Raw genomic sequence first — 27,919 nt, 5'->3', positions numbered from 1 at the left:
ATCGGGAACTTATCATGCAGACCTGGAAGGGAAGGTTCCTCTCTTGCCAGTCATAACTTGCCAGACATGCTTCAAGAGAGAGCCTCTTATTAATAACACCTGAACCTTGAGAAGAGTTTAAGTTGAACTTAGAATACTATTTAAGATGAGTTATGATGTATTCTTAAGAACAAGTTCTGTCTCATAGCTTTTATAAAAGTTTCGATGGTTAAACAGAGGTAAACATTATCTCGACTGTGTGGGTAACATAACCATCTATCCTCTTTCCTGAGGGTTTGGACTCATATGGGGTTTCAGCCTAAAGTTGTAAGCATTGTTAAGAGCATTGAATGTGAGTTGGGAGATAGCTGACCTCACAGGTTGCTGGTGACTTTCCTTTTGAATGACGTGTGGCATGAAAGATGTGGAAGGACCCCTGGCCTTGTGGACAGAATGAATTACCAGACAGGCCTGAAAGAGGATCACTTTAGCCTGATTCCTCTGCTTTGTGCATTTAGACTTTAGTAAGATTTTTAGCTAAGCTGGATACCTTAATGAAAGCAGGTATATCTCCCTGTGCTTCCCATCATCCTTTCTTTACAAATGACTGACTTCTTATAAACAAAAATAGCTTGAAAGAACATTTGGGAGAGGCTCTTGCCGTGGCTGTACTTTAAAAATCAATAGCTCCCATCCTTCGCCGTTAACAGGTTTTCTACTAGTCTGAAATTTTAACTGCCCCTTTTTGATGTATTGCTTTACCTTAGAATGTTTAAAGGGAGTAAACTTTTTTTCCCATTTAATATAGCATCAGAAGCTATTAAATACTATGAGTTTTTTCCCCAGAGTGATGACTAATTTCTAGAATTGACATGAAATAGGATGACCAGATCCTCACCTGCATGAAAAGACGTGGTTCTTATGAGAAATGTTGTCAAATTTAGCTGCTCAGGCCTATGAAATTTGGTTCCATCTTCTTTTCTCAAGTGCAACATCTTCCTTTTGTTTTCATCAGTTTTGCCATTCACCACACTTCTGAATGCCTGCTATACGCAAGCCACTGTGATAACTGTGGTACAAGCTCACAGTGTAGTATTATGTAGTGTGTACTACTAGATATCTGCTAGATGTGGCTATACATTTAGATTAATTCCTTCCATTCTCAAAGCAACCTTGTTCGTAACTGCTATTTTTAATCCATATTTTTTAGAAGAGGAAATTAAAGCACAGCATGGCTAAGTGAGCTGACCAAGGTCCTGTAATTATGTGTGGTAGAATTGGATTTGACTTAGTCCATCCAGATCCAGAGTCTGTGCTGTCACCCTGCCTCTCACCAGGGAGGAGGTGAATACACATCTTCTAGCTCTTATAGTGAAGGCAGTAAACAGTGCTCTGGGAGCCTGTGGTATGGTCTCCTACCATGGTTGAGAGGGTGGGGGCTTTCATACACACCATTGAAGGGCAGCAGAGTGGGTGGATTGCTCTTGGCTCTCTAGGCATAAGTGAGTCCCCATAGTCCCCCTTGCACTGTTTCATGATGCCTATACCTATGTGTCTCATGGTGTTGCTGTTAACTTGTTTTGTCTTCCCAAGCAAATCCTTAAGAGTGCTTCTGTTTATTTTTTTTAATTACTCCCTCTTCAACCCCAGTGCCATTCATATAGAAGGTTCTCAAAACAGGTTTGATGAATGAATGAAATTTGTCATCTGTAGATTCCTGGTTTTTCAGTGATCTCTGCTTTGGACAAACAAGAAAGCTTCCAGGCTCTCTCCCCATTGCCACTCGCTCCTCCTTCTGTGCACTCACTGGAAGTAGCTCCTAGGATTTGCCTGGTTTGACCTCTCTTATTCCGTGTGCTGTCTTGGATTTTTCACATTACATGTTTGAACAGGGTAGTGATTATGCTTGTACTACAGTTTAGCTGTCTCCAATTTGGAAGAGACTTTTCTTCTAATTACTTAAGGCCAAGGGTTTAAGTTGGCTGAGATTTCACAAAATTCTGGATCTGGTATGCTTTTTGGTGGAGTTCTAGGGTGAAAAATGTCCTTGACTTACATGAAAGAAGAGAAGTAAAATATTCTTTTAACATTGACTATGAATTAAAGAGTAAGAACGGACTATCAGGCCTTCTGGGTAAGATGATAATGATGGTGATGACAGTGATGACACCTACATTTATTGGGCTCAATCCATGTGCCAGGCACTTCACTTGGTATTTGTTCATGGATTATTTTTATTTTGACCTCATGGCAGTTTATGAGGTGGGTATTATCATTATTGTTCACATTTTATTGAAATTTGCATGCGTGCACGCGTCTGCTAAGCCACTTCAGTTGTGTCTGACTCTTTGTGATCCTACGGACCGTAGCCCACCAGGCACCTCTGTCCATGGGATTTTGCGGGCAAGAATACTGGAATGGGTTGCCATGTCCTCCTCCAAGGTACCTTCCTGACCCAGGGATCGAATCTGCATCTCTTATGTCTCCTGCATCAACAGTCAGGTTCTTCTAATGTGTATATTAGTAAGCAAGTGAGGAATTCAGGATTCTAACTTTAGGAGCATGCCTCTTAACTACTGTACTCTATTGGGAGGGATTGTCTTTGAAAATGAGATATACTTTATCATTCCAGGGAAGAAGAGTTCCAGTCCAGGTGTTGGGATTACTGGTATCCTTCAAGGCTGAGTCATACAAATAGGTTTTGATTAGATTATAGGTATTTTACCGGATGACACCCCACCAGAAACATTCACGACTTCATGCTTAAATACCATAGATCTAGGAGCTAAAAAGGGAAGCCTAGTCTTCCTCTAATTCAACCTAATAGGTGTGGGATTTCTCTTGGTGGAGAGAATGTTTTAAAATTATATTATGGTGATGGTTGCACAATCCTATGTATATACTAAAAACAGTGGATTGTACTGTTCAAATGGGTGAGTTGTATAGTATCTGAGTTATGTCTCAATAAAACTATTTTTAAAAAGCAGTGGGTTAAATTAGAGGAAGACTAAGTTTCCCTTTTCAGCTCCTAGATTTTATAGATCTTTGATTCTTTAGTCTTAAGGATTAGATGATATAGTTCTACTTTTAATTACATTTGGAAAGGTATCTTGTTCACAATTCCACACTGTTTTAATTAGTATTTTGTTTCACTCCTTGATATTCTCAGTTGTTTTTATCCTAGCAATTAATCCAAGTTTTATTTTATGCAGGATAGTCCTCATGAGACTGTGATTAACATCTGTGTATACATATTTGTTGAACCTAAAAGTCTAGGATTTTCAACTAACATACAGGACACATTTTGACTTGTCTTATTTGAAACAAAACATTTAAGCAAAGAAAGTAGGCCAGTATAGAAAGAAAATCTCTTCTTTCTTCTATTGTAATAATTCTTAAACTTTTGTACACTCTCAGGGCTGTGGAAAAAAAGAGTAATTTGGGATCTGGGTTACAGTGTTGATATAAACTTTTTATATTTATGCAAGAAATATGCATCAGTAGTATTAAAATGTGACTTGGTTAAAATGCTTCTGATTCTTGGCTGGGTTTGATCATTAGTGTGTGCTCATGGGGATAATATATCTGTAGACGATTATGAGTTTTAATAAGGAAAACCAAATGTTACTTTACATAGTAGTGTTCATTCTTTCTTCCTCACTTTTATTCTTTCCTCCTTTCTTTTTTCTTTTCTTCCTCCCTCCCTTCTTCACTCCTTTATTTTCTTCCTTCCCATTGTTAATTTGAAGAATTTGAAGAAATTATGCTGCAGTGGGTCAGGATTCCTGGATCTATCATTGTCTAGTCTAACTTCTACAAACCTCAGTTTTCTCTAAAGTGAGAGTTAGTAACCTGTCCTGTCCAGCTTCTGGGGCTGTGGTTGGCATCCAGTTAGATAATCATGGGATAACTAATGGAAGAAAAACAATTAGGATTATAATTAACACAATTTACTCAGTAATTGACTTATTACTTATAGTGTAGAAAATAAAAGCAGTACAATGACAAATCTCTAGAGTTTTATTACTTAGTTTGGGGGAAAAATATGGATTATGCAGACATCTACAGAATAAAATGGCCCACGTGGCACACTAAGTCAGGAATGCTACTCATCTGGTTATTCCTACCCAGCTCACTAAAATCTTGATTTGAATGATTAGGTAGAAGCAAGAATCTATCTAGAACAATAACTAAACAGTTTCAATTTAGACTTTTATGAAAATGATAAAGATTTGTTATTGATGGTTGAATCCTTACTCTGATGGGAAATACGCAGTGACCTATCAAAGATGCAGTGTAGAATTAGTGTAGTGTCCCATGCCCCCTCTTAGCAGCCTGCTGATCTCCCTTAACCAAGGTGGCCCAACAAAATGGTTTTGTCACAATAGGGGTCACTTTACTGTTCTTGTTCCTTTTGTCCATATTGTTCTTGACCAGTGCAGGGTAGTCTGCCCTCAAGTGTTTGCTTCTGTCTGAAACCTGTACAATGACCCGGAGCATTATCAGTTTCTCTACTGTGAGTCCTGTGTTATTGTGGTCTCTCTGCTAGATTTGTCTCTTGCTAGATTACTGGTCTTCTTCTGTGGTGGTTACATACTCTATAAGCTATGATCATGAAGATAGCATTTTAGAAACATCCTTCACAAGAGAAGTAGCTTTCTTCTTAGAACCAGAACTGAAATCAGATCCATGCATTTATTTGCACAGAATCATGCCCTTCCAGTGTAAAACCACTAGGCACCCTCCCCAAGACTGTTCTACTTTAGTGCCTCTGATTTGTATTATGAAAACACAGAATAGGCATCATGCACTAGTATAGATGCAGAACGACATTCCTGGAATGGAATACATGGAGAGGTTTCATAGTAAAGATTGGATTTGAACTGAACCCTAGATGATAAGTAGGATTTTTATAAAATTAGACTGGGGGAGAGAAAACAGGGCATGGCAAAGGAAGGAAAAAACCTAACGTGAAGAAGTGGAAAAAAGAACACATCCTGAGTGGGTATGTTTCGTTCCTTTGAAGAAGTAATGGGAAAATATTGAGAAACCCTGTATTACATACAAGTGTGTGCGCACACACACACACACACACACACACACACACACACACACAAGAGCTGATGGTATAAGATCCAATACAAAACCCAGCAGGCTCACGACTCAAGACTCAAGAAAACGCCAATGTTCCTACTCAGTCAGGCCAAAGCAGGTCCCTCTTACTCAGACTTTTGACCTTCAATGATTTTATGAGGCCCATCCACATTGGAGGGCTTCCGAGGTAGCTCAAATGGTAAAGAATTTGCCTGCAACGCAGGAGACCTGGGTTTGATCGCTGGGTCGGGAAGATCCCCTGAAGGAGGGCATGGCAACCCACTCCAATATTCTTGCCTGGAGAATCCCACGAACAGAGGAGCCTGGAGGGCTACATTCCATAGGGTCGCAGAGACTAACACTTTCACTTTCACCCACATTGGGGAGGGCCATCTGTTTAACTCAGGCTACTGATTGAAAGGTTGTCTTCCAGAAACACCAACAGACACATCCAGAATATTGTTTGGCACTCACTGGCCCAGTTAACACATGAAATTAACCATCACAGATCAGTATCAGTGGAGTGAAATCTGTCGAAGCACTGTTGCAGAGAGTTAAGGATAACAGAGAGAATGATACAAAAGACATGGATGGTTAGAAAGTTATGACAAAGCTTGATATTTCCTAAGTTTATATAGTGAACTTATTGTTTGGTTTAGTTTTTGGAAAAAGCATTATTTATTTTTTGTCTCCCCTTTCAGATGGCAAACATGGAATAACCCTTTTTTCCTGCTTTTTGTTTTGAACTGTCAAACAGTAGAGTACTGTGGGGCACTCTCACAGGTGCTTTCCTCAGATCATTCTACTCGAGCCTAAATTGAAATGCTAAGAAACTGTGGACTTTAAAAAAAGTGATATAAATGTTATGGGTTCTTTAAAGAAAAATGTAAAATGGTAACCATCTGCTTATTTAATGTGAAGTGTCCTATCCCAAAGCTTTGTAAAGCCAAGCTTTGTAACTCTAGGACATTGTGACTTTGGATGTCAGATTGGGGAGTTGAGTATCAGCATGGTCTGAATATTCAACTTGGCAAGTAGAATAACCATGACAAGTAGCAGTTTTGGTTAGGATAGATTTTTAGAAGAGAGAAGATATTTGTACCATGAAAGTTACCACAGTCCTAGCCTGCTTGAGGATTCTCATTTTACCATACTCTCTATGTGGCTGGAGAAGTTGCCCAACTGATGACATAGACTTTGGTTTTAATCCTATATGAAGCTCATGGCCACAGTTTATTAGGTCAGGTTCATCTTAATGAGTATAATGCAACTTAATATTTGGAGGTTTCAAGTGAATCCCAAAAGTCTTTTAGTTCAGTAAGTTCTACACTTAGAAAACTATGTGTTTTTTTTTTCTTTTTTTGTCTATTAGAGCACTGCATTTCTTATTTTTGTGGTCCATCCCTTTAGGTACTTTGAAACAACTAATAACTTTGTGGTGGTGATCTGGTTTCAGTCAATCAGTCAGTCAGTTCAGTCGCTCAGTCGTGTCCAACTCTTTGCGACCCCATGAATCGCAGCATGCCAGGCCTCCCTGTCCATCACCAACTCCCGGTGTTCACCCAAACCCATGTCCATCGAGTCGGTGATGCCATCCAGCCATCTCATCCTCTGTCATCCCCTTCTCCTCCTGCCCCCAATCCCTCCCAGCATCAGAATCTTTTCCAATGAGTCAACTCTTCACATGAGGTGGCCAAAGTATTGGAGTTTCAGCTTTAGCATCAGTCCTTCCAATGAACACCCAGGACCAATCTCCTTTAGAATGGATTGGTTGGATCTCCTTGCAGTCCAAGGGACTCTCAAGAGTCTTCTCCAGTACCACAGTTCAAAAGCATCAATTCTTCAGTGCTCAGCTTTCTTAACAGTCCAACTCTCATATCCATACATGACCACTGGAAAAACCATAGCCTTGACTAGATGGACCGGTGATCTGATTTAATCACCTCCAATTACATAGCATTCCAAGTAGAAATGAAATTAACCTTTATATAGCACACTTTTAGAGGATCTCTTGCTTATTTGTAAGGGGTACAAACTTGTTAGACCAAAAAGTAACCCATGCAAATGCACAAAGAGGCTGAAGTGAATAATCTTCTGAGGCTGTATACCTTTCTGAATGAGAGAATAGAGCAGAGTTTGGTTTTGCGAATGTATTTTTGAATAAAATGCTAGTACCATGGAGTCTTGAAGGAATTGCTCAAATATGAAGATGGCCTTTGCCTTTTGCTTTTAAAGAGTTGTCCTCTGACCAGCATTGGATCTTTATAAAAAATGTAGTATACTATCTTCAGATTTCATGGTAATGCCCTTCTGTATTACCTAGAATGTACTGATTTGGATAACTTCATCCTTGGTTTTCTGTAGTGGTAAATGCTTAGCAACCAGCTCCTTAGGGCTGGTGGGGAAGAGGGCTGATCTGTAGCATTTGCCATTTTCCATGGTGTAAATTCTCTCACCATAGCCAATTTCAGGCTGCCAGCATCATCGTCAACCAGCTACCATAATTCCTTGAAATTTCACCATGAGTTCATGGAATCTGGTCCAAGCCATCCCCAGCATGTCACTGACTTCCCTGTATTATATGTCTCAATACCTAAATACCACCACTCCCAACACATAAAATCTGCCTCCCCCCTGCCCCGCCCTGCCTTGAGCTAACATTTATGTATGAAGTGTGGGGAATGTTTTACTTATCCACATCTACTAACTGATCAGCTGTTTCCAGAACTCTAACCCAGTGCCTTGTGTCCCTGTTTTTCTCTCAACTTTAGCTCTCTGATCATAACAATTTAACAAAATAACTTTCTTTAGCTTTTTTGTGATTGATACAGATGTCATGAGATGTTTAGGACCACTCATTCCTTCAAATGAACCAAAACGTAGAAAATGTTAGCATGATTGTTTTTTACTTATAATAAACTACATCATTCAGGTCTTTTCATCTATCATTTGGTAACAGAGATCTGTCTGGGATATAATATAGAGAAAATAATAGCATGTTTATTCCTTATAATTGGGGAAATGCTAGAGAGGGGACCAGGAGCTCAGAGGAGATTTATATTTTAGAAGGGAGAGAATGTGTGAGTAAATTAAAGTCTTTATAGAAATTAGATTACAATTAACTTTTTTGAGCATTTTAATATTTTATAGAGTTGATAACGTAGAAGTTAGAACAGATTCAATATGTAGCACGTCTAATCTTTAAATTGTTGTTCTTTTAGGGAAAGAAAGAAGATCTGATGTCTTTCTGTAGCATAGTTACAAGTGCTTTTTGTTTTATTTTGTTTACATGGTCTTTTAATATGGATTCCTGGTTTGGCAAAATGTTAACTGGAAACAATTTCAAACTTCTGTGACTTAGATTTGTTGAGCCTGAGGTTGGTATTTCTTCACAAATACTGATGGCTTTTTCTTTTCTTAAAATAATAGAAACTTAAAAAAAGAATTGTGTAAAGAGAGAAGTGTATTTTGTTTGGCCTCACTAAAATACCACTTGGCTCCAACCAGCTCATATTTTCTGACTCTGACCATGCCCTGAAGCAGTGAAAGGGTAGAAGTTTTTAAAATGAGATTTGAATTTGGATATTTGCATTCCTTTCAGTTTTTTATTATATTGTTAGTTCTAGTTGGTCCAGCACGGGGAAGCTTGAGTGAATTTCCTTAATGAAACTTAACAGTAGAGACTCTATGTTTTCAAAATTTGCTTAGCTAGTGGCTAATCTGAAAAAGATTCATTTTTGGATACAATTGCTTTTTCGATGTAGTCTGCATTCTCAACATACTGTTTACTCAGGCAGTATTTATTAATACCTGGTAGAAAATTTCATAAATAAAAGCAGACCACTCAAGAATAATGACATAAAAAGTGACCCAAATTAAATTAAAAAAAGAAAAAGAAGAGTAGTCAGTCAGTTGTTACTGACTTGAGCTACTTAGGATATCCTGTGGGAACGTGATCTACTTTTGTGACATAATTGATTTGTGCATCACAAATAGAAATGGCAACCTAAATTCTGGGTGGTATTTGTTTATGCTTTCCTCTTCATGTTAAAGTAGAATACATTTCCCACAACTCAGTTGGGATTTGAGTCATCTCCTTGGAGTGGAGGTAGCAAAGCACTGTCCAGGGTCGCACAGTTAACAGAGAGAGCACAGCGCATGCTCAGAGAAGCTGCTTCCTGGTGCTGCCCTCAGTGCTAGTGCACTAGGCGTGGCTTCCATACAGGTCTTCACAGGGACTTCCCCCCAAGTATCTGGCAGACTTAAAAAGCTCATGCAAACAATACACACATTCCGTCTTCTCTGAATCGGAGCCCCTTGTGGAATACAGACTAGCACCTCTCCCCACCCGCAGCGCTGTCTCCAGCAGGGGAGCAGTCCGCGGACTGTGCGGAGGAAGTACCGTTTGCTGTCCAGCATCAGTAGTGGGCTTGTCAGTGTTGAAAGTGAATGTTATTGTCGGCTTAATTCAATAAATATGTAAAGGTTTTGCTAAACTCAAGTACTATGTGAGGTGTGAAGAAAGTAGGAAGAACATCAAAAGGAAAAATAGGAGGAAGAAAGAATGGGAAAAAAAGAGAAATAAAAAAAGATGAGAGGGGAAGGAGGCACTGCTCACTGGGCTTTGGAGTCAGGAAGATGGATTCAAATCTCAGCTTTATACTTTCCCAGCCCTACGTTTCACTTAAACCTCGAACCATTATCCAACTGTATTGAAGGTGAACAACAATAAGACATCATTATTTATGAAATAATGAAAAATCTTATTTATAATGGTGGTGGCTGGCTTATATGTTCATCTGTGCTGAGACAGTGCATCAGTTAGGATTTGGTTTGGCTACCCTGTGACAGAAACCTGTACTAAGTTTAATATGCAAGATTTTATTCTCTCATATGAAGAAGTTCAGAGGTAGGTAGTCTGTAGGTTTTAGGGTGGTTCCTTAAATTGTAAGAGCCTAGCTCCTTACGGTTTTTTGCTTAGCCACTCAGTCTTACTAAAGCCAAACTCTTCAAGGTTCAGTATGGCTGCTGGAGCTCTGTTTGGTTCACATCTTTGTTTTAGGAAGCTAAATGGATGAAGAACAGAAGGAAGACTTCACCTTGTGAAAATCTCCTTGTAAGGAGGTTGTCCAGAAGTATCACCTGGCACTCTGTTTACATCTCATTGGCCAGAATGTAATCTAGGCCATACAGAGCTAGAAGGAGCCTGGAAGTACAGTTTTACTGGTTCTGCATTTTTTTGAGCTTGGTGTATAGACTGTAGGGAGAAAAATTATGATCTTTAGAAAAATGTCTGAGAAGTTAAAACTATTATTAGTAATAATAATAGTAATAATAGTAAGTCACATTTAAGGGGTCACAGAGACTATGTTCAAAAATTTCTATGAACCATCTCATTTTACCTTTGTTTGATGTAGGCATTACTGTCCCTATTTAACAGAAAAGAAATTGTGGTTTAAAGAAAAGTAGTTTGCCCAAGGTTATGCCACTAGTAAGTGGTGGAGCTAGGGCTCAGACCCAGGCTTGTCTTTCTGGATCGCAAGCATTTAATCACTACTTTGTCTTCGACTTCTCAAGGTTTAACTTGGTAGTTTATACATGTCCATTTGAGATATTTTGAAACCTTCTATCTTATTTGTGGTTTTGTAGTCTTCAGTTCGGAGAAGGCAATGGCAAGCCACTCCAGTACTCTTGCCTAGAAAAATCCCATGGATGGAGGAGCCTGGTAGGCTGCAGTCCATGGCGTCGCTACAAGTCGGACTCGACTGAGCGAATTTACTTTCACTTTTCACTTTCACACAATGGAGAAGGCAATGGCAACCCACTCCAGTGTTCTTGCCTGGAGAATCCCAGGGACTGCAGAGCCTGGTGGGCTGCCATCTATGGGGTTGAACAGAGTCGGACACAACTGAAGCGACTTAGCAGTAGCAGTAGCAGCAGTCTTCAGTTCTCCACATGTTTTACCCAACACACACACACATACACACACACTTCTCTCATTTGTTTTTCTCAAACTTGTCAGTCTTTCTATGCTTATTTTTTAAAAAAACATGATTTTTAATACTTGGTTAGTTCATTGTCATTTGTCTTCTTGTATTTTGGTCAAGAGTCTGCTATTCAAGTTTTTGGAAGTTTATTTTCTGAGCACCCTCTTTCTCCCAGATGTAACCCTAAAATCTATCAGAGAGAACAGGGTGAGTAAGGAGTCCCTACCCTGAAGGCATTTACAGTATAATTCTTTAGAGAATGGATTTTAGACAAGCCTCTTAACATCAAATTATACTGTGACACTCCATGTAAATCACAACTGACCTAGATGGACACACCCATTTGTCCTTACAATTACAAGTGCATCATTGTTACCTCTAAACGGCCACCTGCACCTTCAAAACATGCCTAAGAAATTAGGTAGAGTAAGAAGGCAATCCTATTTTCATACTCTTTGCATTTTCCCCTTAGCATGGTTCATAGTATTGTTGTAAGTAATAAGAGCTTAATCTTCTTAAAGAGGATGTGAGATTGATATGATATTATTTTGAAATGTCTACTTATAAAAATAATTGAATTTCTATTTTATGACATTTTAAATAGTGGCAGAAGTAATATCCAGATATTGATTAGAAGCTCAAATCAAACAGGAACTGGTGTCACATTTGAGACCAGAGCCTGTCAATACAAACCTGTGTAGGGTTTACAATTCATGTACTTTTTTTTTAACAGGATCAGAGAAGTAAGACATTCCACCTGGTAGGTTATGAAAAAAGGGAACATTACCCAGGGATATAAGGTTGATGACACCATCTCCTACACGACTTCCATTTAATCTAATCTTTGTACCTAGAAATCAGACATTGAGAAAAGGGCCAACAAGGATTCTGGTTCTGGTTATTTCTCTGCTTTGTTTCTAGTGCACTTTCTACTTAAAGTTATTTTTTAAAGAAGTCATTTTCTGCCTATTTGGGAGCTACTTACAGATTGTTGTGCCCTGTTCCCTGATTCTGTATCTGCAGAAACATTTTGTTTCATAATGGAAAGGTGATTACTTAAATTGGCATAAATATACCATCTGCCCCTGGGATTTTTCTAGATATGTTCTTTCCTAGTCTTTAAGGTATAGTACTTTGTTAAAGGAGCTCCATCAGTTTGAGTTGTCAGTTCTATTTTGCTCATTTAGGTTATTTGACACATAGCTTGTGTCCTGACATTTTAATCAGTAGTGAGTTTCCAGGCTTTCCTAATAGTTCTTTTTATCTTTGATGACCTAATTAACTTTACCTGGTCATGGAAAACTTACATTTTTAATTGTCCTTGAGATAATGGGCTTCATTATTGCCTTGAATGAATTTTTCTTTGAAAACTTACTACCATTTGGTTCTTACTGATAATGAAAAATAGCTCTTGTGAAGAGCGTTAGAATTAAAAAGAATTTTTAAAGGCCTTTCTACATTGCTTGCAGACTTTACTGCGAAACTGAGGGAAATGGCTTATGCTCATTCATGATTTCATGTCACTAGGGATTCTGCAGTAAATGTGTCAGACATGGTTTCCTCCCTCCTGTCACATTATGGGGGAGAAATATTTGTTATGGATGAGGGAGAGAAGGAGACATGTTTTTATAAGAAATCTGTAGCCCAGAGAACTTAAGTGACTTGCCCAGAGTCATTGAATGTGATAGAATTTAGATGTGTAACTGAATTTTTTTTTTTTTTTGTAGATAACAGGTAGCCAGTAGAGGTTTTGGATTGGAGTGGAGATATAGTCAAAGCTTTTAGAAAAATATATTCTCATAGTGATGTGCCAATTCAGTGAATCAAGGTTGTTAGAGATGTGAAACAACCGAGAAACTACTAATAATTTTACATTTAAGAGAAAGTCCTGAAATAATGGAATGAATGGTAGCCAGGCTGGGATGGGAGAAATAGAGGAGACTCTATATTGGGAAAATGGGGGGAGGACTTGGTAGCTGATTGCATAAAAGGAAAAGAGAAGTCAGTGATGTTTGAAAGAAGAACTTGGTAATATCCCATAGCAGTATGCACTTAGCATCAATTAAGAGAAGCCCAAATGTCCAATCAGGTGATTTTTTTCTAAGATCCTAACTTGATGACTGTCTCTTAAGAATATTTCCTAAACACAGGGGCCATGTTCCTTCCTGCTCTCTTCACTCTGAATCCAGTCTAAGCGTTGCTTCCTGTGTTCTGGTCTGTCCCGAGGGAGGAAGGAGTAATTCTCCCGAAGATTTGAAATTACGAGAAAACAGAGCTAAGGTTATTGCTGCAAAGTGGGTCTCTTCCTGAATGTGTGAAACGATAGGACAAGTCTGTGGCATGTATGGACTGTTGACTCAGTGGATTGCTTCCTAGGCATTTTTTGTTGACCACAACTCCCGAACCACCACTTTCATCGATCCCCGACTCCCGCTTCAGAGCAGCAGACCCACGAGCGCACTGGTGCATCGACAACACCTGACCCGGCAGCGCAGCCACAGCGCAGGCGAGGTGAGTCCCAGCTGTAGCAAGTGACCTGTTGGTTGGTAGGAATGCAGGATGTGGGATTTATTGAATTCTGCTGGCTCTTTCATATTGCTTTGTTTTTCTAGTTTGAGGCTGTCATTTGGAGGCTGAAAAGTACTGGAATGTTGACAGGGCTTCTCTGGAAACAAATAGAACCTAAATTGCAAATTTAAAAGTAAGACATTAGAGGAAAGGTTGAAGAAATTAGATTTTTTTTTTTTTTAAAGTTCAGTGGGTGATGAGAGAAGATTCATAATGCAATACAGTGTTCAAGAGAGGGTGATGGGGAGCCCTTTGGCATACCTGATAGCAACTTCATAGGAAGAAATGAACATAGCTTTTGCTCCGTCACTCAGTCGTGTCTGACTTTTGCTCCGTCACTCAGTCGTGTCTGACTTTTGCGACTGTAGCCTGCCAGGCTTCTCTGTCCCTGAGATTTTAATTGGGGATTAAAATTGGGTTAAAGGTAGGGACATTTCTTAAGTGAGGATTGTGGGATTAGATGAAAATCTCCGGCCTAAGCTATGAGGTTGTGATCCTCTCTAATCTTCTTTAAAATTAGGGTATATAAGAGAGTTGATTTCTATACATGAAATGCCCAGAGAAAATGGGCAGAATTAAAAGCTCTACTGTACTCTACTTTGCTGGTTTGCAGTGACCCATGGTAACCACATGAGGGCTCTCCAATAACCTAACCAAAAAAGAACAGAAAAAAGGAATACTCTCTTTCTGTTTCCCTTTTTCGGTTGCAGGTTAAATAAATAAAAGAAGAATGTTTTATGTCAAATATTCTCTCCTCAGTACAAGACAAGAGGGCAATAGAGGGTGAGATGGTTAGGTAGCATCACCAACTCAATGAACATGAATTTGAGCAAACTCCAGGAGATAGTGAAGGACAGAAAAGCCTGGTGTGCTATACACAGGATGTGGAGTTGCAAGAGTCAGACACGGCTTAGTGACTGACCAACAGCAACAATAGGCTTATGCTTTGAATGTCATATATCATCACTTTATATACATTGTTTCTTTTTTTTCTTTTGTATTTTATTTATTTATTTTTTTTTTAAACTTTACAATATTGTATTAGTTTTGCCAAATATCAAAATGAATCCGCCACATGTATACCTGTGTTCCCCATCCTGAACCCTCCTCCCTCCTCCCTCCCCAACCCTCCCTCTGGGTCGTCCCAGTGCACCAGCCCCAAGCATCCAGTATCGTGCATCGAACCTGGACTGGCGACTCGTTTCATACATGATATTATACATGTTTCAATGCCATAAAAATTCCCTTAGACGAGTAGAATTAAGATTCTTTTCCTGCATTCCTCTTCCAGGTTTTGTCTATGAGCGTATCATCTTTTCAGTATTATATTGTATGTCAAATATTTTTGTAGCTTCTATTATAAGAAAAGATTATGAATGCAATAAATAACTGGATTTGATTTACCAGAATTCCACTCTTGGAATTTCCCCTCATGATTTACATACTGGCTGTGAGGATCACGTGTGTTTGCTGGTTAAAAGTGCAGACATAGACGAGTACACACAAGAAGCTCATATAAAAATGATATATAAATATATTGCAGGATGAGGTATGCACAAAAATATGTATGTTTTATGAGTAGCTAATAAATCTCTACCTGGCTGTCATATAAACCATTAGTGGTAAACTGGACGATGCTAATACATTCACCTAAAAAGCAGTATAGACCTCTTACCTTTGGACTTTGTACATCATATGTAGCATATTAGGGCCGTGCCTGGTTTTATCACACAACCTGTGCCCTTTAGACACTTGCCTTATCTCCACTCCACCATATGATGCTGACTGTTCAGTCTGATCAGAACAAGGTGCGAGAGATTAGTAACTTTATTTATACTTTCTTTCAACTCCTCTGCCTCAGAATTCGAATTATTTTCATGGTCTAGTAGTAAGGATACTAAGATCCACCTTAAAATTTGAATGACAATTTTTCTTCTTGTGGATGGAAACTGAGCAGTGGCACTAAGATGACCCTATGAAGTCTCAGCATTTAGCCCCAGCATTGTTAAACCTTTGAGGTGAATGTGCCTTCTGGCCCAGCTGTTGGAAGCACGCACATCCTGTAGTAATTGCACATCTATCATGGCTTGCCCACAGACTGATGGTCTGGCTTGAAGAAGCAGGGTGTCAAGAAGAACTTTGACTATTCTAGGAAATGATGACAAAAGGCACCCTACTGACAGAATGGAAAGTATATATTGGTAGATTGAAACGATAAGTTTGGTGAATGACGAACAAGATGTAGTTAATGATCAAAATCTCCCCCAAGAGGAGATTTCATTGGCTTCATGTATATATTGGCTTCATTTCTCAAAGCCAATAACTCAAGAGAAGTGCAGTGGGAAAATTCTAGTTACATTCACAAGTCTTCCCAGCCATTCTCTTAGACTCATTTAGCAAATATTCCAGGTAGTAGAAATTTGGGTATCTCTTCCATCCAACAAATGAATACTTATTGAACACCAGTAGTGTAGAAACATGGTTAATGTGAGGTATACAAAAAAATGACAGAGAGAATATATAAAACTAACTATAATCCAGATGAATAACAATACAAGTGAAAAGTGCTTTATAGACTGTTAATAATGGCAGCTGCTTTTAAAATGTCCCCCAAGTGCTATGGCAGTCAGAGAAGGTGGCATTTGACATCAGCTTGAAGGGAAGGGAAAGCTTTATCGAGGAGAGGCTGTTTGAACTGCACTTTGAAGAATGAGTGAGAACATTCTGAAGAATAAACAGGCAGTGAAGGATGGGGACAATGTTTCCACTTTAGGGCCTTTAGAAAAACCTCCACCAAACACGTAACTGAAGCAGTGTGATAAAATGATTATGAGGCTTTGAGTGGGTAGTAGTAGAAACTGTATTTTAAAAGTACTGATTTATTAAGTAGTTCTGGGAAAACTGGACAGCTATGTATAAAACAATGAAATTTGAACACTTCCTAAAAACATACACAAAGATAAACTCAAATAAACTGTTAAACTCTTAGAGGAAAACATTTATAAAACACTCTTTGACATAAATCACAGCAAGATCCTCTATGACCCACCTCCTAGAGTAATGGAAATAAAAACAATAATAAACAAGCAGGGCCTAATTAAACTTAAAAGTTTTTGCACAGCAAAGGAAACTATCAACAAGGTGAAAAGAAAATGCTCACAATGAGAGAAAATAATAGCAAGTGAAAAAACTGACAAAGGATTAATCTCCAAAATATACAAGCAACTCATTCAACTCAATACCAGAAAAACAAACAGCCCCATCCAAAGGTGGGCAGAAGTCCTAAATAGACATTTCTCCAAAGATATACAGATGGCTAACAAATACATGAACAGATGCTCAATATCACTCATTATTAGAGAAATGCAAATCAGAACTACAATGAGTATCACCTTACACCAGCCAGAATGGCCATCATCAAATAATCTGCAAACAATAAATGCTTTAGAGGGTATAGAGAAGAGGGAATCCTCTTGCACTGTTGGTGGGAATGCAAATTAATACAGCCACTATGGAGAATAGTATAGTTAGTTCAGTCGCTCAGTCATGTCTGACTCTTTGCAACCCCATGGACTGCAGCAGGCCAGGCTTCCCTGTCCATCACCAACTCCCAGAGCTTACTCAAACTCATGTGCATTGAGTCAGTGATGCCATCCAGCTATCTCATCCTCTGTTGTCCCCTTCTCCTCCCGCCTTCAATCTTTCCCAGCATCAAGGTCTTTTCCAATGAGTCAGTTCTTTGCATCAGGTGGCCAAAGTATTGGAGTTTCAGCTTCAGCATCAGTCCTTCCAGTGAATATTCAGGACTGATTTCATTTAGGGTGGACTGGTTAGATCTCCTTGCAGTCCAAGGGACTCGCAAGAGTCTTCTCTAACACCACAGTTCAAAAACATCAGTTCTTCCACGCTCAGCTTTCTTTATAGTCCAACTCTCATATCCATACATGACTACTGGAAAAACCATAGCTTTGCCTAGAGGTACCTTTGTTGACAGAGTAGTGTCTGTGCTTTTTAATATACTGTCTAGGTTGGTCATAACCTTTCTTCCAAGAGGCAAGTGTTTTTTAATTTCATGGCTGCAATTACCATCTGCAGTGATTTTTGAGCCCAAGAAAATTTGGAGCCCAAGTGCAAGAATCCTCTTGCACTCCCACCAACAGTGCAAGAGGATTCCCTCTTCTCTATACCCTCTCCAGCATTTATTGTTTGCAGATTTTTTGATGATGGCCATTGTTTCCATTATTTCCCCATCTATTTGCCATGAAGTGATGGGACCAGATGCCATGATCTTAGTTTTCTGAATGTTGAGTTTTAAGCCAACATTTTCAGTCTCCTCTTTCACTTTCATCAAGAGGCTCTTTAGTTCCTCTTTGCTTTCTGCCATTAGGGTGGTGTCATCTGCATATCTGAGGTTATTGATATTTCTCCCAGTAATCTTGATTCCAGCTTGTGCTTCATCCAGCTTAGCATTTCTCATAATGTACTCTGCATATAAGTTAAATAAGCAGGGTGACAATATATAGCCTTGACGTACTCCTTTCCCAATTTGGAACCAGTCTGTTGTACCATGTCCAGTTCTAACTGTTGCTTCTTGACCTGCATACAGTATAGAGATTCCTTAAAAAACTAGGAATAAAACTACCACATGACCCAATAATCCCACTACTGACCATGTACCCTAAGGAAACTATAATTGAAAAAGACTCATGTACCCCACTGTTCATCACAACACTGTTTACATTAGCTAAGACATGGAAACAATTAGATGTTCATTGACAGATAAATGGATAAAGAAGTCGTGATACATATACACAGCAGAATATTATTCAGACATAAAAAGGAGCATGCTTGACTCAGTTCTAGTAAGGTGGATGAACCTAAAGCCTATACAGAGTGAAGTAAGTCAGAAAGAGAAAGACAGATATCGCATATTGACACATATATATGGAATCTAGAAAGACGGTACTGATGAACCTATCTGCAGGGCAGCAGTGGAGACGCAGACACAGAGAAGAGACTTGTGGACCTGAGAGGGGAAGGAGAGGGTGGGATGAATTGAGAGAGTAGCTTTGAGACATGTACATTGCCATATGTAGAATTAGATGGCCAGCGGAAATTTACTGTAGGATGCAGGGAGCTCAAATCTGGTGCTCTGTGATAACCCAGACGGTGGGATGGAGTGGGAGGTGGGAGGGAGGCTCAGGAGGAGGGGACATATGTACACCTGTGGTTGATTCATGTTGATATATGGCAGAAGCTAACACAATATTGTAAAGCAGTCATCCTCCAATTAAAAATAAACAAATTAACTAAAATTTAAAAATATAAAAATAAAACAAAAACTTATTAAAAAATAAATGTACAAATTTATAAATCCAGGAAGTTATTTTGCCTCTTGTTCTCTTAACTCTCTCATATGATTGCTCTACTGTTGTCATGAAATATTTCTGTAACGTGGGGGGAAAATGCTAAAACAGAAGCTAAAGCAGTGTTAGAGTTTTCTGGTAAGACTATTAATGGACATTTTTGTTTATCTACTTATATATATGAGTTTCTAAGTCTATAGTAGGTAAAAAAACTAATTTGGGTTGGGGCAACCCTATTTAGCTCCTCCACACCTGCTATGATTAGCTTGCTGGTGTGGGAGGTTCAAACCAGAAAGAGCTGTTGCTCTGGGTGCACTAATAAGCATGTACAATTGCTTCTGAGAAGATAATACTCAACTCAGAAACCCTCACAAAGACTGCTGCTCTTCAGCTCCTCCTCTGCTGAGGCAAGGGATTCCCTGACTTGCTTGGCCAAAAGAAGGCATATCCTGGCACTGCCCCAGTGAATTCTGTTGCACCCAAGTGTTCTCTCTGATATATTGTTGCAGGTCTGTGTTCAGACCTGCAACAGGTAGGTCAGGTAGAAGTTAATTCAGAGGAACATGTATTCAGCATCTACATCCCCATAGGCATATTGAGCTCCTTCTCTATGCTTGGTCAGTAGTCACAGCTCTGGCCCCTCTCAGGGACATGGATACCCCAACCACTCCCCTCAGTTCAACAACTGAAGCAGAGCTTTTGAGAGTCCTATGTCCGCTCTTCAAGCTAGCCTCTGTTCTGATCAGTTGGTACTTAGCAATGCTTGTTGTCGGTATTCTGAACAACTTGGCTTAGGATACCGTTGTAAAGTACTCTGGGATTTAGTGTAGAATGTAAACACTGCTTGTGTTTGCAGGTAGGAGAAGATTCTCGACATGCAGGACCACCAGTTCTTCCCAGGCCGTCGAGTACGTTCAATACAGTCAGCAGGCCGCAGTACCAGGACATGGTTCCAGTGGGTATGTCACCTCTTCCTCAAAGTCTTCATGTTTGCTTTCATGTCAGTGTGCACCACGCATTCTCTGCTGATGCTTCCCTGTTGTCAGCCTCTCTGACAACAGAGGAACAGTTGCATTATCCTTAAAAAACTGATTTGAGTATCAAACACTTATGTCTTGTAAAATCCTGTAGGCTGAGAATTTTTATACTACTCTGCCTTTTCTGTGTGAAGTCTTTATGCTGGATTCTTGAAGTTAAGGAAAAATAGGTTGTTAAAGCAACTGGGTTGTGTGGCCATTTTAAATTAGGCATTTGGACAAACATATTTGTTTAATATATATCCAATACTTGAGACAGAGTTTAAATGGTGTGTGAGCCTGTAGTAGTCATGAGGGCACATTCTTAAGGGGTTTTGTGGCAAATTCAAGATAGCAAAAGTGCCAAAATTGTAAAATAAATATAAATGAATACAGGCCAGTAGGCCTAAAGAACAGTTTGAGTTGTTAGTAAAATGGTGAGGTTGAAGTAGATCAGTTTTCAAACCTGGAGCCCCTAAGGTAGATGGAATGGATAGGCTGACAAATGGGCTGTTCCATCTTCAATTTGAGCAGCTCTTCATTTGTCTGGTTTTATCTTAAATGTTTTATTTTTTAAAGAAAGATTTACCGTGAAATATAATGCAGTGCACACGTCCGAAAGAAGTTTGAGAACCACTGATATAAGAAGAAATTCTGAGTAGAAATCAAATAGTCTATATTTTATTGTATAATTACTAATTTGATGCTAAATACTACACATAGAATTTTTAAGTACTATAAAATTGTAGTTTAAAAATTATCTAGTCTCTGATCTTAGATGAAATGTAAAAATCTAGTGATAAGATTTCAACTATAAAAGTATGTTTATTATTTATATGTGGTGAAAAGTGCAGTTAGGACACATTGAGTTCAATAATGAGATTCCATTTTAGCAGATAGTATTTTTTAAAATTTCATTCGCATTTAAGATAAGCATAATGTAGTTAAAATTTGAAGTGGCAGATGACTAGAGAATTATGTTTCTTTTGACTGATATTTTTAAGTAAGGCATGTTTCTTGATCCTATTTATGAACACGGGAGTATTAACTGAACTAGAAATCTCTGGTGTTTGAGGATTCAGATACTCAGTTCTGTGATTTAAATGTATCTATATTTCAGATTAGAAATAGAAATGTAATGAAGATGAATTATCTTAAGTAAGCAAGTTAGTTTTCTTGATAAAAGAATATTAGCAGAGCCTTTAATAAATTTTAATTACATTTAAAATTTCTATAGACATTAGCCAACCTTAACTATGATATAGATTTTCCTTTTAAAATATTATGTACATAATTGATGATGCTGGTTCTATTGTAGCTGTTGGTGTAGTTGATTTGGTAAAGAGCTACCCTGTGACTTAGTGGCATTTATTTCCACCCAGAATTTGGGAATGGCTTGCCTCTGCATTTCAGTAGTTGCTGTTGGCAACTCTTGCTCTGCCTCTTTACCCCTGTGGGTGGCTGACATTTAATCAGAAGATGGCTTTCCGTTTCTAGCAGTTGTTTATGAGATTGATAAGTCTCAGTGTCTAGAATCAGTATTAGTATCAGTATCTAGAATCTTGTTGATGATCTCATCTTGCAATTTGATAATAAATATGGCTCATCAAATGAGTTTAATGAGTGCATAAATCAATCACACCTAACATGTCCAATACTCATACAGCAGGACAGACACAAATTGGAATTTAGTTATCTATAGTGGTTCTAAGGGCTTCCCTGGTATCTCAGATGGTAAAGAATCTGCCTGCAATGCAGGAGGCCCTGGTTTGATTCCTGGGTTGGGATGATCCCCTGGAGAAGGGATAGGCTTACCCACTCCAGTATTCTTGGGCTTCCCTGGTGGCTCAGAGAGTAAAAAATCTGCCTGCAATGCGGGAGACCTGGGTTTGATCCCTAGGTTAGAAAGATCCCCTGGAGGAGGGCATGGCAACCCACTCCAGTATTCTTGTCTGGAGAATCCCCATGGACAGAGTAGCCTGGTGAGCTACAGTCCATGGGATCTCAAAGAGTCAGACATAACTGAGCAACCAAGCACAGCACAGCACAGGGGCTCTAAACTATGACTCTGAATACAGGAAATATTAATCAGGAAAACAAAAGAAGTCTGGATTTATGTGAATAAAACTAACAGATTTGAAAATATTGTTACATACTATATATATGTATTTTTTTTTTTTTTTCCCAGCTTACAATGACAAGATTGTTGCGTTTCTGCGCCAGCCCAACATCTTTGAAATTCTGCAGGAACGTCAACCTGATCTTACCAGGAATCACTCACTCAGGTAACCAAAATATTGGTATTTAATTCAAGTTGCATAAGCCCCAACTGTTAAATCTTCAGTAACACTGATAATCGTCTTGGAGATTCACTTTTGCTTTCTGGCATTCTGAACAAAGGCATCTTGTGAACAAATACTTCGTCACCAATAGCAGATCAGTGCAGTCCTGGCTTTTTGCTGTTAAGTATGAGAATTGAATGAATTTGACTAAAGAACCTAGAACCATCTTTAAAGAATATGAAAAAGAAACAAACTTTCACAGCCAAGAATGCATCCTAGATGTGTAGACTATAATGAATATAGTAAGACACTAACTATTTGGATGTAACATGAATAAGCAAAAGTAGCATAATGTTTATTGAATTGAGACATAAAATCTTAGACTTGGCACTGACATTTTTCCATAATAAAAACACAATGGAACTCCAAGAAGAAATCTGATCCTCTCCAGAGTCCGGTATTCCCCTGTATGACCCCTCTCTTCTGAACAACTCTTCAGTGCATCATGCTTCAAACCCAGTTTTACTTTCCTGAATACATGCTGTTCCTTTTCCCTGGTGAGCTCTTCTTCTGTGTGTGGCAAGATCTTTCTTTTTAAATTCAATGTAAGAATTTCCCTGGTGGACTCTCACTCTCATGATGTAGTCTAGTCTTTCTCACCTTTGCTGTGCTCAGCATCACAGAGGTGGAGATGGAGAGAATTGAGAGTTTCTGCTGAAATCCTACATAACTCAAAGCCCATTTAGTCTATATGCTACTTGTAATGGCAAAAATATGTTTGCCCAGTGGTGCCATCCTGGCCCATGACAGCAGTTCTCAAATACTGTTCCACTAAGCTGTGTCGAACTGTTTTTGTCAGTATTACTGGGGAGTTTTATAAAGTCCAAAATGCCAGGTCTTGCTTCCCCCAACTTATCTCCCTTCTCTTAATTTATGTCCTCTATCGTCCCATGCCCTGCCCAGAAATTTAGTTCAAGAGGTCTAGGTAAAGTTCAAGCATTTAATTTCCTAAAACTTCTCCACATAATTTCAATGGCACATCCAGGTGTAATAGCCTCTGGTCTAGACACTAATTTGATCATTAATTATTTAATGTATCAAGCTGTCCTTCCTACTATTTTGGTTATGTGACTTTTGTGCTTTGACTTTTCAAGTGCTTATGCTTTATTTTCCAATTAGATTATAAGATCTTTGCAAATAGGGATCTTACCCAATTCATTATTTCTCCTTCCTTACTGCTAAAATATCTAGTAACATTTTGCAAATATAGTGAATGTACGTATATGTTGATATGGAGAAAAATTACCAAATATTCTTCTTATGATGTTCTTAGTCTCTCATATCTTAAAAGTCATCATTAAAACTTTGTAAAGTTTCTAAAGGCTAAAACTTCACATAATTTCAAGTATGATACTACTAATGTTGCTTATATAGAAATCCTGGTTTCACATAGTTAACTAGCATCTAACTCAGGTATCAGTGTTTTCCCCAACTTGACAAGCATGCTGTTCTCAGTCAGGAAAAATTATAAAAATTATATAAGCTGTCATTTTGTATATTTTATATTATAGCATCTACTCAGCAACCCATGGGCCTCTAGAGAGTCTTCTGTAAAAATAACTTTGTAGAAATGAGCCCCTCAGTTCTGTAATGAGAGATCTTAGAGGTTCTGGGCTGCAAAGCAAAACAAACAAACATACAAACAAAATCCCTCCTCTTTTGCAAATCAGAAAATAAGGAGAACTCTGTTTTCTCTCTTTACCATCTTCAGCTCCAACCTGCTCCTCCCCTTACTTGTAGTCAATATTCATTCCTCTGAAAGAACTCTGTCCCAACAAAAAAGAACAAGAAAAAGGAAACTCACAAAATTTTCCAGTTTTGCTCTACAACTCTGCATTATTATTAATTTAACATATCTTAAGATCTCTATTGTTAGAGAAATAAGATGATATAATCTACCTGAACAAGGCATCTCACATTATCATTATTCCTTAATGACTTGACAGAACCTTAACAGGTCCTAACAGAGGGAAAACCTGCAGCCACTGGAAGCTTCCAGTTTTGTTTATTCCTTCTGCTTTTTAGAGTCTTTAAAGTCTCTAATCTCCTAAAAATTGCTGAAGGTTTTTATTTTTTAGTGACACCTGGGGTCCTCAATTAAGGAAAATCTCATGTGATAATCTATTGCTAAGATATTATTTGATAGATTTTAAAATAAGTTTCCATCTTATTTCAAAACTTGTTAATAAATTTCCATTTATATTTTTTATAACTGTTTATAGAATTTGACCATAGAAGGCTTGAGCAGTCATGACAAGTAGGAAGAAGCAGGAACTTCAGTCAGTGGAATAATGTTGCTCTTACATAGAGTGTGTGTCACTATGTACTTTTAGCCTGAAAATTTGTTGATAGTTCAGCACTTTGCTTATCGTAACTACATGATGGGGAAGTTTGTACATCTAAAGGAACACTCTGTTTCATATAGTTAAAAACTGCATTGTAAGGAACATTCCCACAAATGAAGGCGGGGAAGCTGGGGTTCTTTAATCTCATATTTCAGTCATATTTGATAAGAGATTTATGCATGGAATGGAACTGCTGAGTCATGGCTCAAAAGTAGCAAAGATAACTGTGAGCCTATCCTGAGCTGTGTGTACATTGTTCCTCATCGGTGGCACAGATAAAAATATGCCTTCTTATTTTCTCCATAATATGATGAGGAATTAAGTGTCAGCCTTTGGGAAATTCAAATAGGTACACCTCTGTGCTTTGTGTTTTTTTCATTTTTCTCATATGATTCCTTGCCCTCCAGAAGATGGCAAGCAATTTGTTTAGTTTGTATCCATACACAGCTTTCTCTTCCTTGAGACGCACCTTGAATACCTTTTCCTGTAGAATGGTTATGGGTTTTCATGCATTGGGATATAGCTTTTGCTTTCCATTGCTATTTTTAAAATTCTGCTTCGTCTAACTTCATCTGTCAAGCAAATGTACATGCTACCAAGTTGTTTTCTCTTTTTTTTTTTAATCTCAGAAGAGATCTATTGGCTCAGAAAACTCAACATCCAGAAGTCGTAGCTCCGTCAAATGGATTGTGTCTCATTGGATTACATTGGTTCTTAGTGAAAGAGAGTAATCCTACTAAGAAGCTCTATAACATTAAAATAAAGACTGATACAAAATGTTTTAAGATTTTATCCAAAGACAAATCTATTCATTAAAAACACAGCCTTTTAAGAATATTTTATAGATGAATGGAATACGTACAAAGTCAATAAAATTTTGGTGTTGGTACTTCTACAATATTGTATTATGAACAAGGAACCAAGTACTGTAAAACTGACTTAAGAGTTGAGAATTCCCTTTTGTGTAATAGTTGAATTTAACCAGTAGATCTACTCCCTACTAACCCTGCTGCTGCTGCTAAGTCGCTTCAGTCGTGTCTGACTCTGTGCGACCTCATAGACGGCAGCCCGGAAGGTTCCACCGTCCCTGGGATTTTCCAGGCAAGAATACTGGAGTGGGTTGCCATTTCCTTCTCCAATGCATGAAAGTGAAAGTGAAGTCGCTCAGTCGTGTCTGACCCTTCACAACCCCATGGACTGCAGCCTACCAGGCTCCTCTGCCCGTGGGATTTTCCAGGCAAGAGTACTGGAGTGGGGTGCCATCGCTGTCTCCACCCTACTAACCCAACTTTCCTCAAACCGTGATGATAATTATTTCGGACTATAGGTCAATTCCTCCATGAGTATGTTCTTTGAAAAATTTCCTTCCCGTGAGAATAATCTATGATGCTTTTTTTCTGTTCTAAATAAATTGGGCCATTTCCTATTTAGGTCACTAGTAAATCAATAAATTGGAAGTCAAGAAATTCTGAGCTACAAAAGGCAAATGAATGTGTGTCCCAGGGTTCACCAGAATAGAAGCAAACACAGACTCTGACCTTCTGTTTCTTCCCATAACCCTATTTTAAGAGCCCTGGAATTTCGTTATTGTTCAAATTATATGGTTAATTTTGTTTTCGTTTTTAAAAACAGTGCATGCCATTGTGAAATTATCAAATAATACAAAATTTTGTGAAATAAAAAGTTAAAATTTCCAAAAGCTACCTTTCTTAAAACAAACCCCAGTGTTCAAAATTTCTAACCTGTTTTTTGTTCAGTTTTCTAACAGATGAGTTTTTCTGCATTTAATATTGGCTACAATATTAATCTCAGTTAACATCTGATCTACTGGTTCAAAATAGCATCGATTTCCCCTTGCCAATCCTTATGCATTTCCTGTTACAACCTGCCTAGCTCTCTCATCGTTTTCTCCTCATTTGTTTACTGTTCTTTCAGATGTCTGGAACCAATATGACAAACTTCTGAACTTTGTTTACCAAGTTATATGTAACAGGAAATCTGCATTGAAACTTTTTCTTATGAAAAAATTACATAGGCTCAACTATTGAATTTTTAAAAAATACTTAAGATAATTCACTGACAACCACATAATGTTATTGGAGAGTCCTGGTCTGTTTCCCAACTGGGAGATCAGCATTAATAATGACACTTAAAAAGTAGTAGAATATAGATCTTCAGAGTTGAGGGTCAAAGAGACTTGGTTTGAATTCTGGCTCTGTGGTTTACTCACCAGACTGAATGAGGCATTTAGCTCCTCCAAGTCATAGTTTCCTCATCTGGATGGGGATAGGAGTTTCTAACTTGCAGTGTCCTTTTGAAGATTAAATGAGATAGTATATTTACTGCCCTGGTACTATGTAAGCAAATACAAAGGATACAGTAAATTTAAAGTAGTATTATATTAGTAGCCTGTCCTTCCCTTCTTAATTATATCACAAGGACTCAGTTTAAAGTAGTTTCCCCTAAATTTACTGGTTTTCTAAACCACTCTTCTTAAGATGGATCATATGTATAAATGCCATCGTATAATTCTGTGGGCATAGTTAAAATACAGAAATGGTCTTTTGCATTCCATCACTAATTTCTATGTTGGACAGCTTTCTAGTGTTGCGCTTACACTATGTTCTTTAGGAAACTTTGTTCTAAAATTTTTTACATGTAAGCAATGAAACCAGCCTTGACTGCTCCAGGTTTGCACAGAGGAGTGAGTCTTTTGGTTCAAGATTCAGTGCAAATTACTGAGGGCCAACCATCATGGCAGAGTCATTGACATAACATTTTAGAAGTCATCCAAAGGTGAATTATACCCATCTTCTCAGGCAATAATCTTCTTGTAGATCTAATGAGAGGCTTGAAATATTGTTACCTAGGATAGTAAGGAACACAGATCCTTAGTCCTAGGTCTCTATTCCACAGCTTCTGCAGAAGAAATAATTGCTACTTATGTTTTAGCAAATGGATATGCCAATTTGTAGTAGTGTATAGATTTTTGACATGTACATCAAAATGTACATAATTGTCTAGTTTTCACATTTTCCCTATGTGGAATTTCATAACTATTAATTTTAAAATAACTAGACAGTCAATCACTTAAGGTTAGAAAAGGCCCAAAAGAAAAATTCTCATAGCCAAGGTTAGATTAGATTTGCTTAAAATATTATACCCAGGTATTTGTTAAATTTTTCCATAAATAAAGTTCTTAAATGTATTCATCTACTGGAT

The 27,919-nt window shown here is 38.2% G+C and overlaps 1 protein-coding gene across 2 annotated transcripts in view; it reads left to right on the top strand.

The window, feature by feature from the left end:
• The window catches only part of HECW2 (HECT, C2 and WW domain containing E3 ubiquitin protein ligase 2), a 445,768-nt gene that overhangs the window by 343,653 nt on the left and 74,196 nt on the right, over positions 1–27,919 (top strand). For both annotated transcript variants that reach the window (XM_061440781.1, XM_061440789.1), the window contains 3 exons: positions 13,437–13,571; positions 19,851–19,953; positions 22,199–22,295. In XM_061440781.1, coding sequence (XP_061296765.1) covers positions 13,437–13,571; positions 19,851–19,953; positions 22,199–22,295 — 335 coding nt within the window. The remainder of the gene's footprint in view (positions 1–13,436; positions 13,572–19,850; positions 19,954–22,198; positions 22,296–27,919) is intronic.

The sequence above is a fragment of the Bos javanicus genome, chromosome 2, assembly GCF_032452875.1.
Source record: "Bos javanicus breed banteng chromosome 2, ARS-OSU_banteng_1.0, whole genome shotgun sequence".
In the NCBI taxonomy this organism is placed as follows: Eukaryota; Metazoa; Chordata; class Mammalia; order Artiodactyla; family Bovidae; genus Bos; species Bos javanicus.
This window is presented reverse-complemented; position numbering and strand designations above follow the sequence as displayed.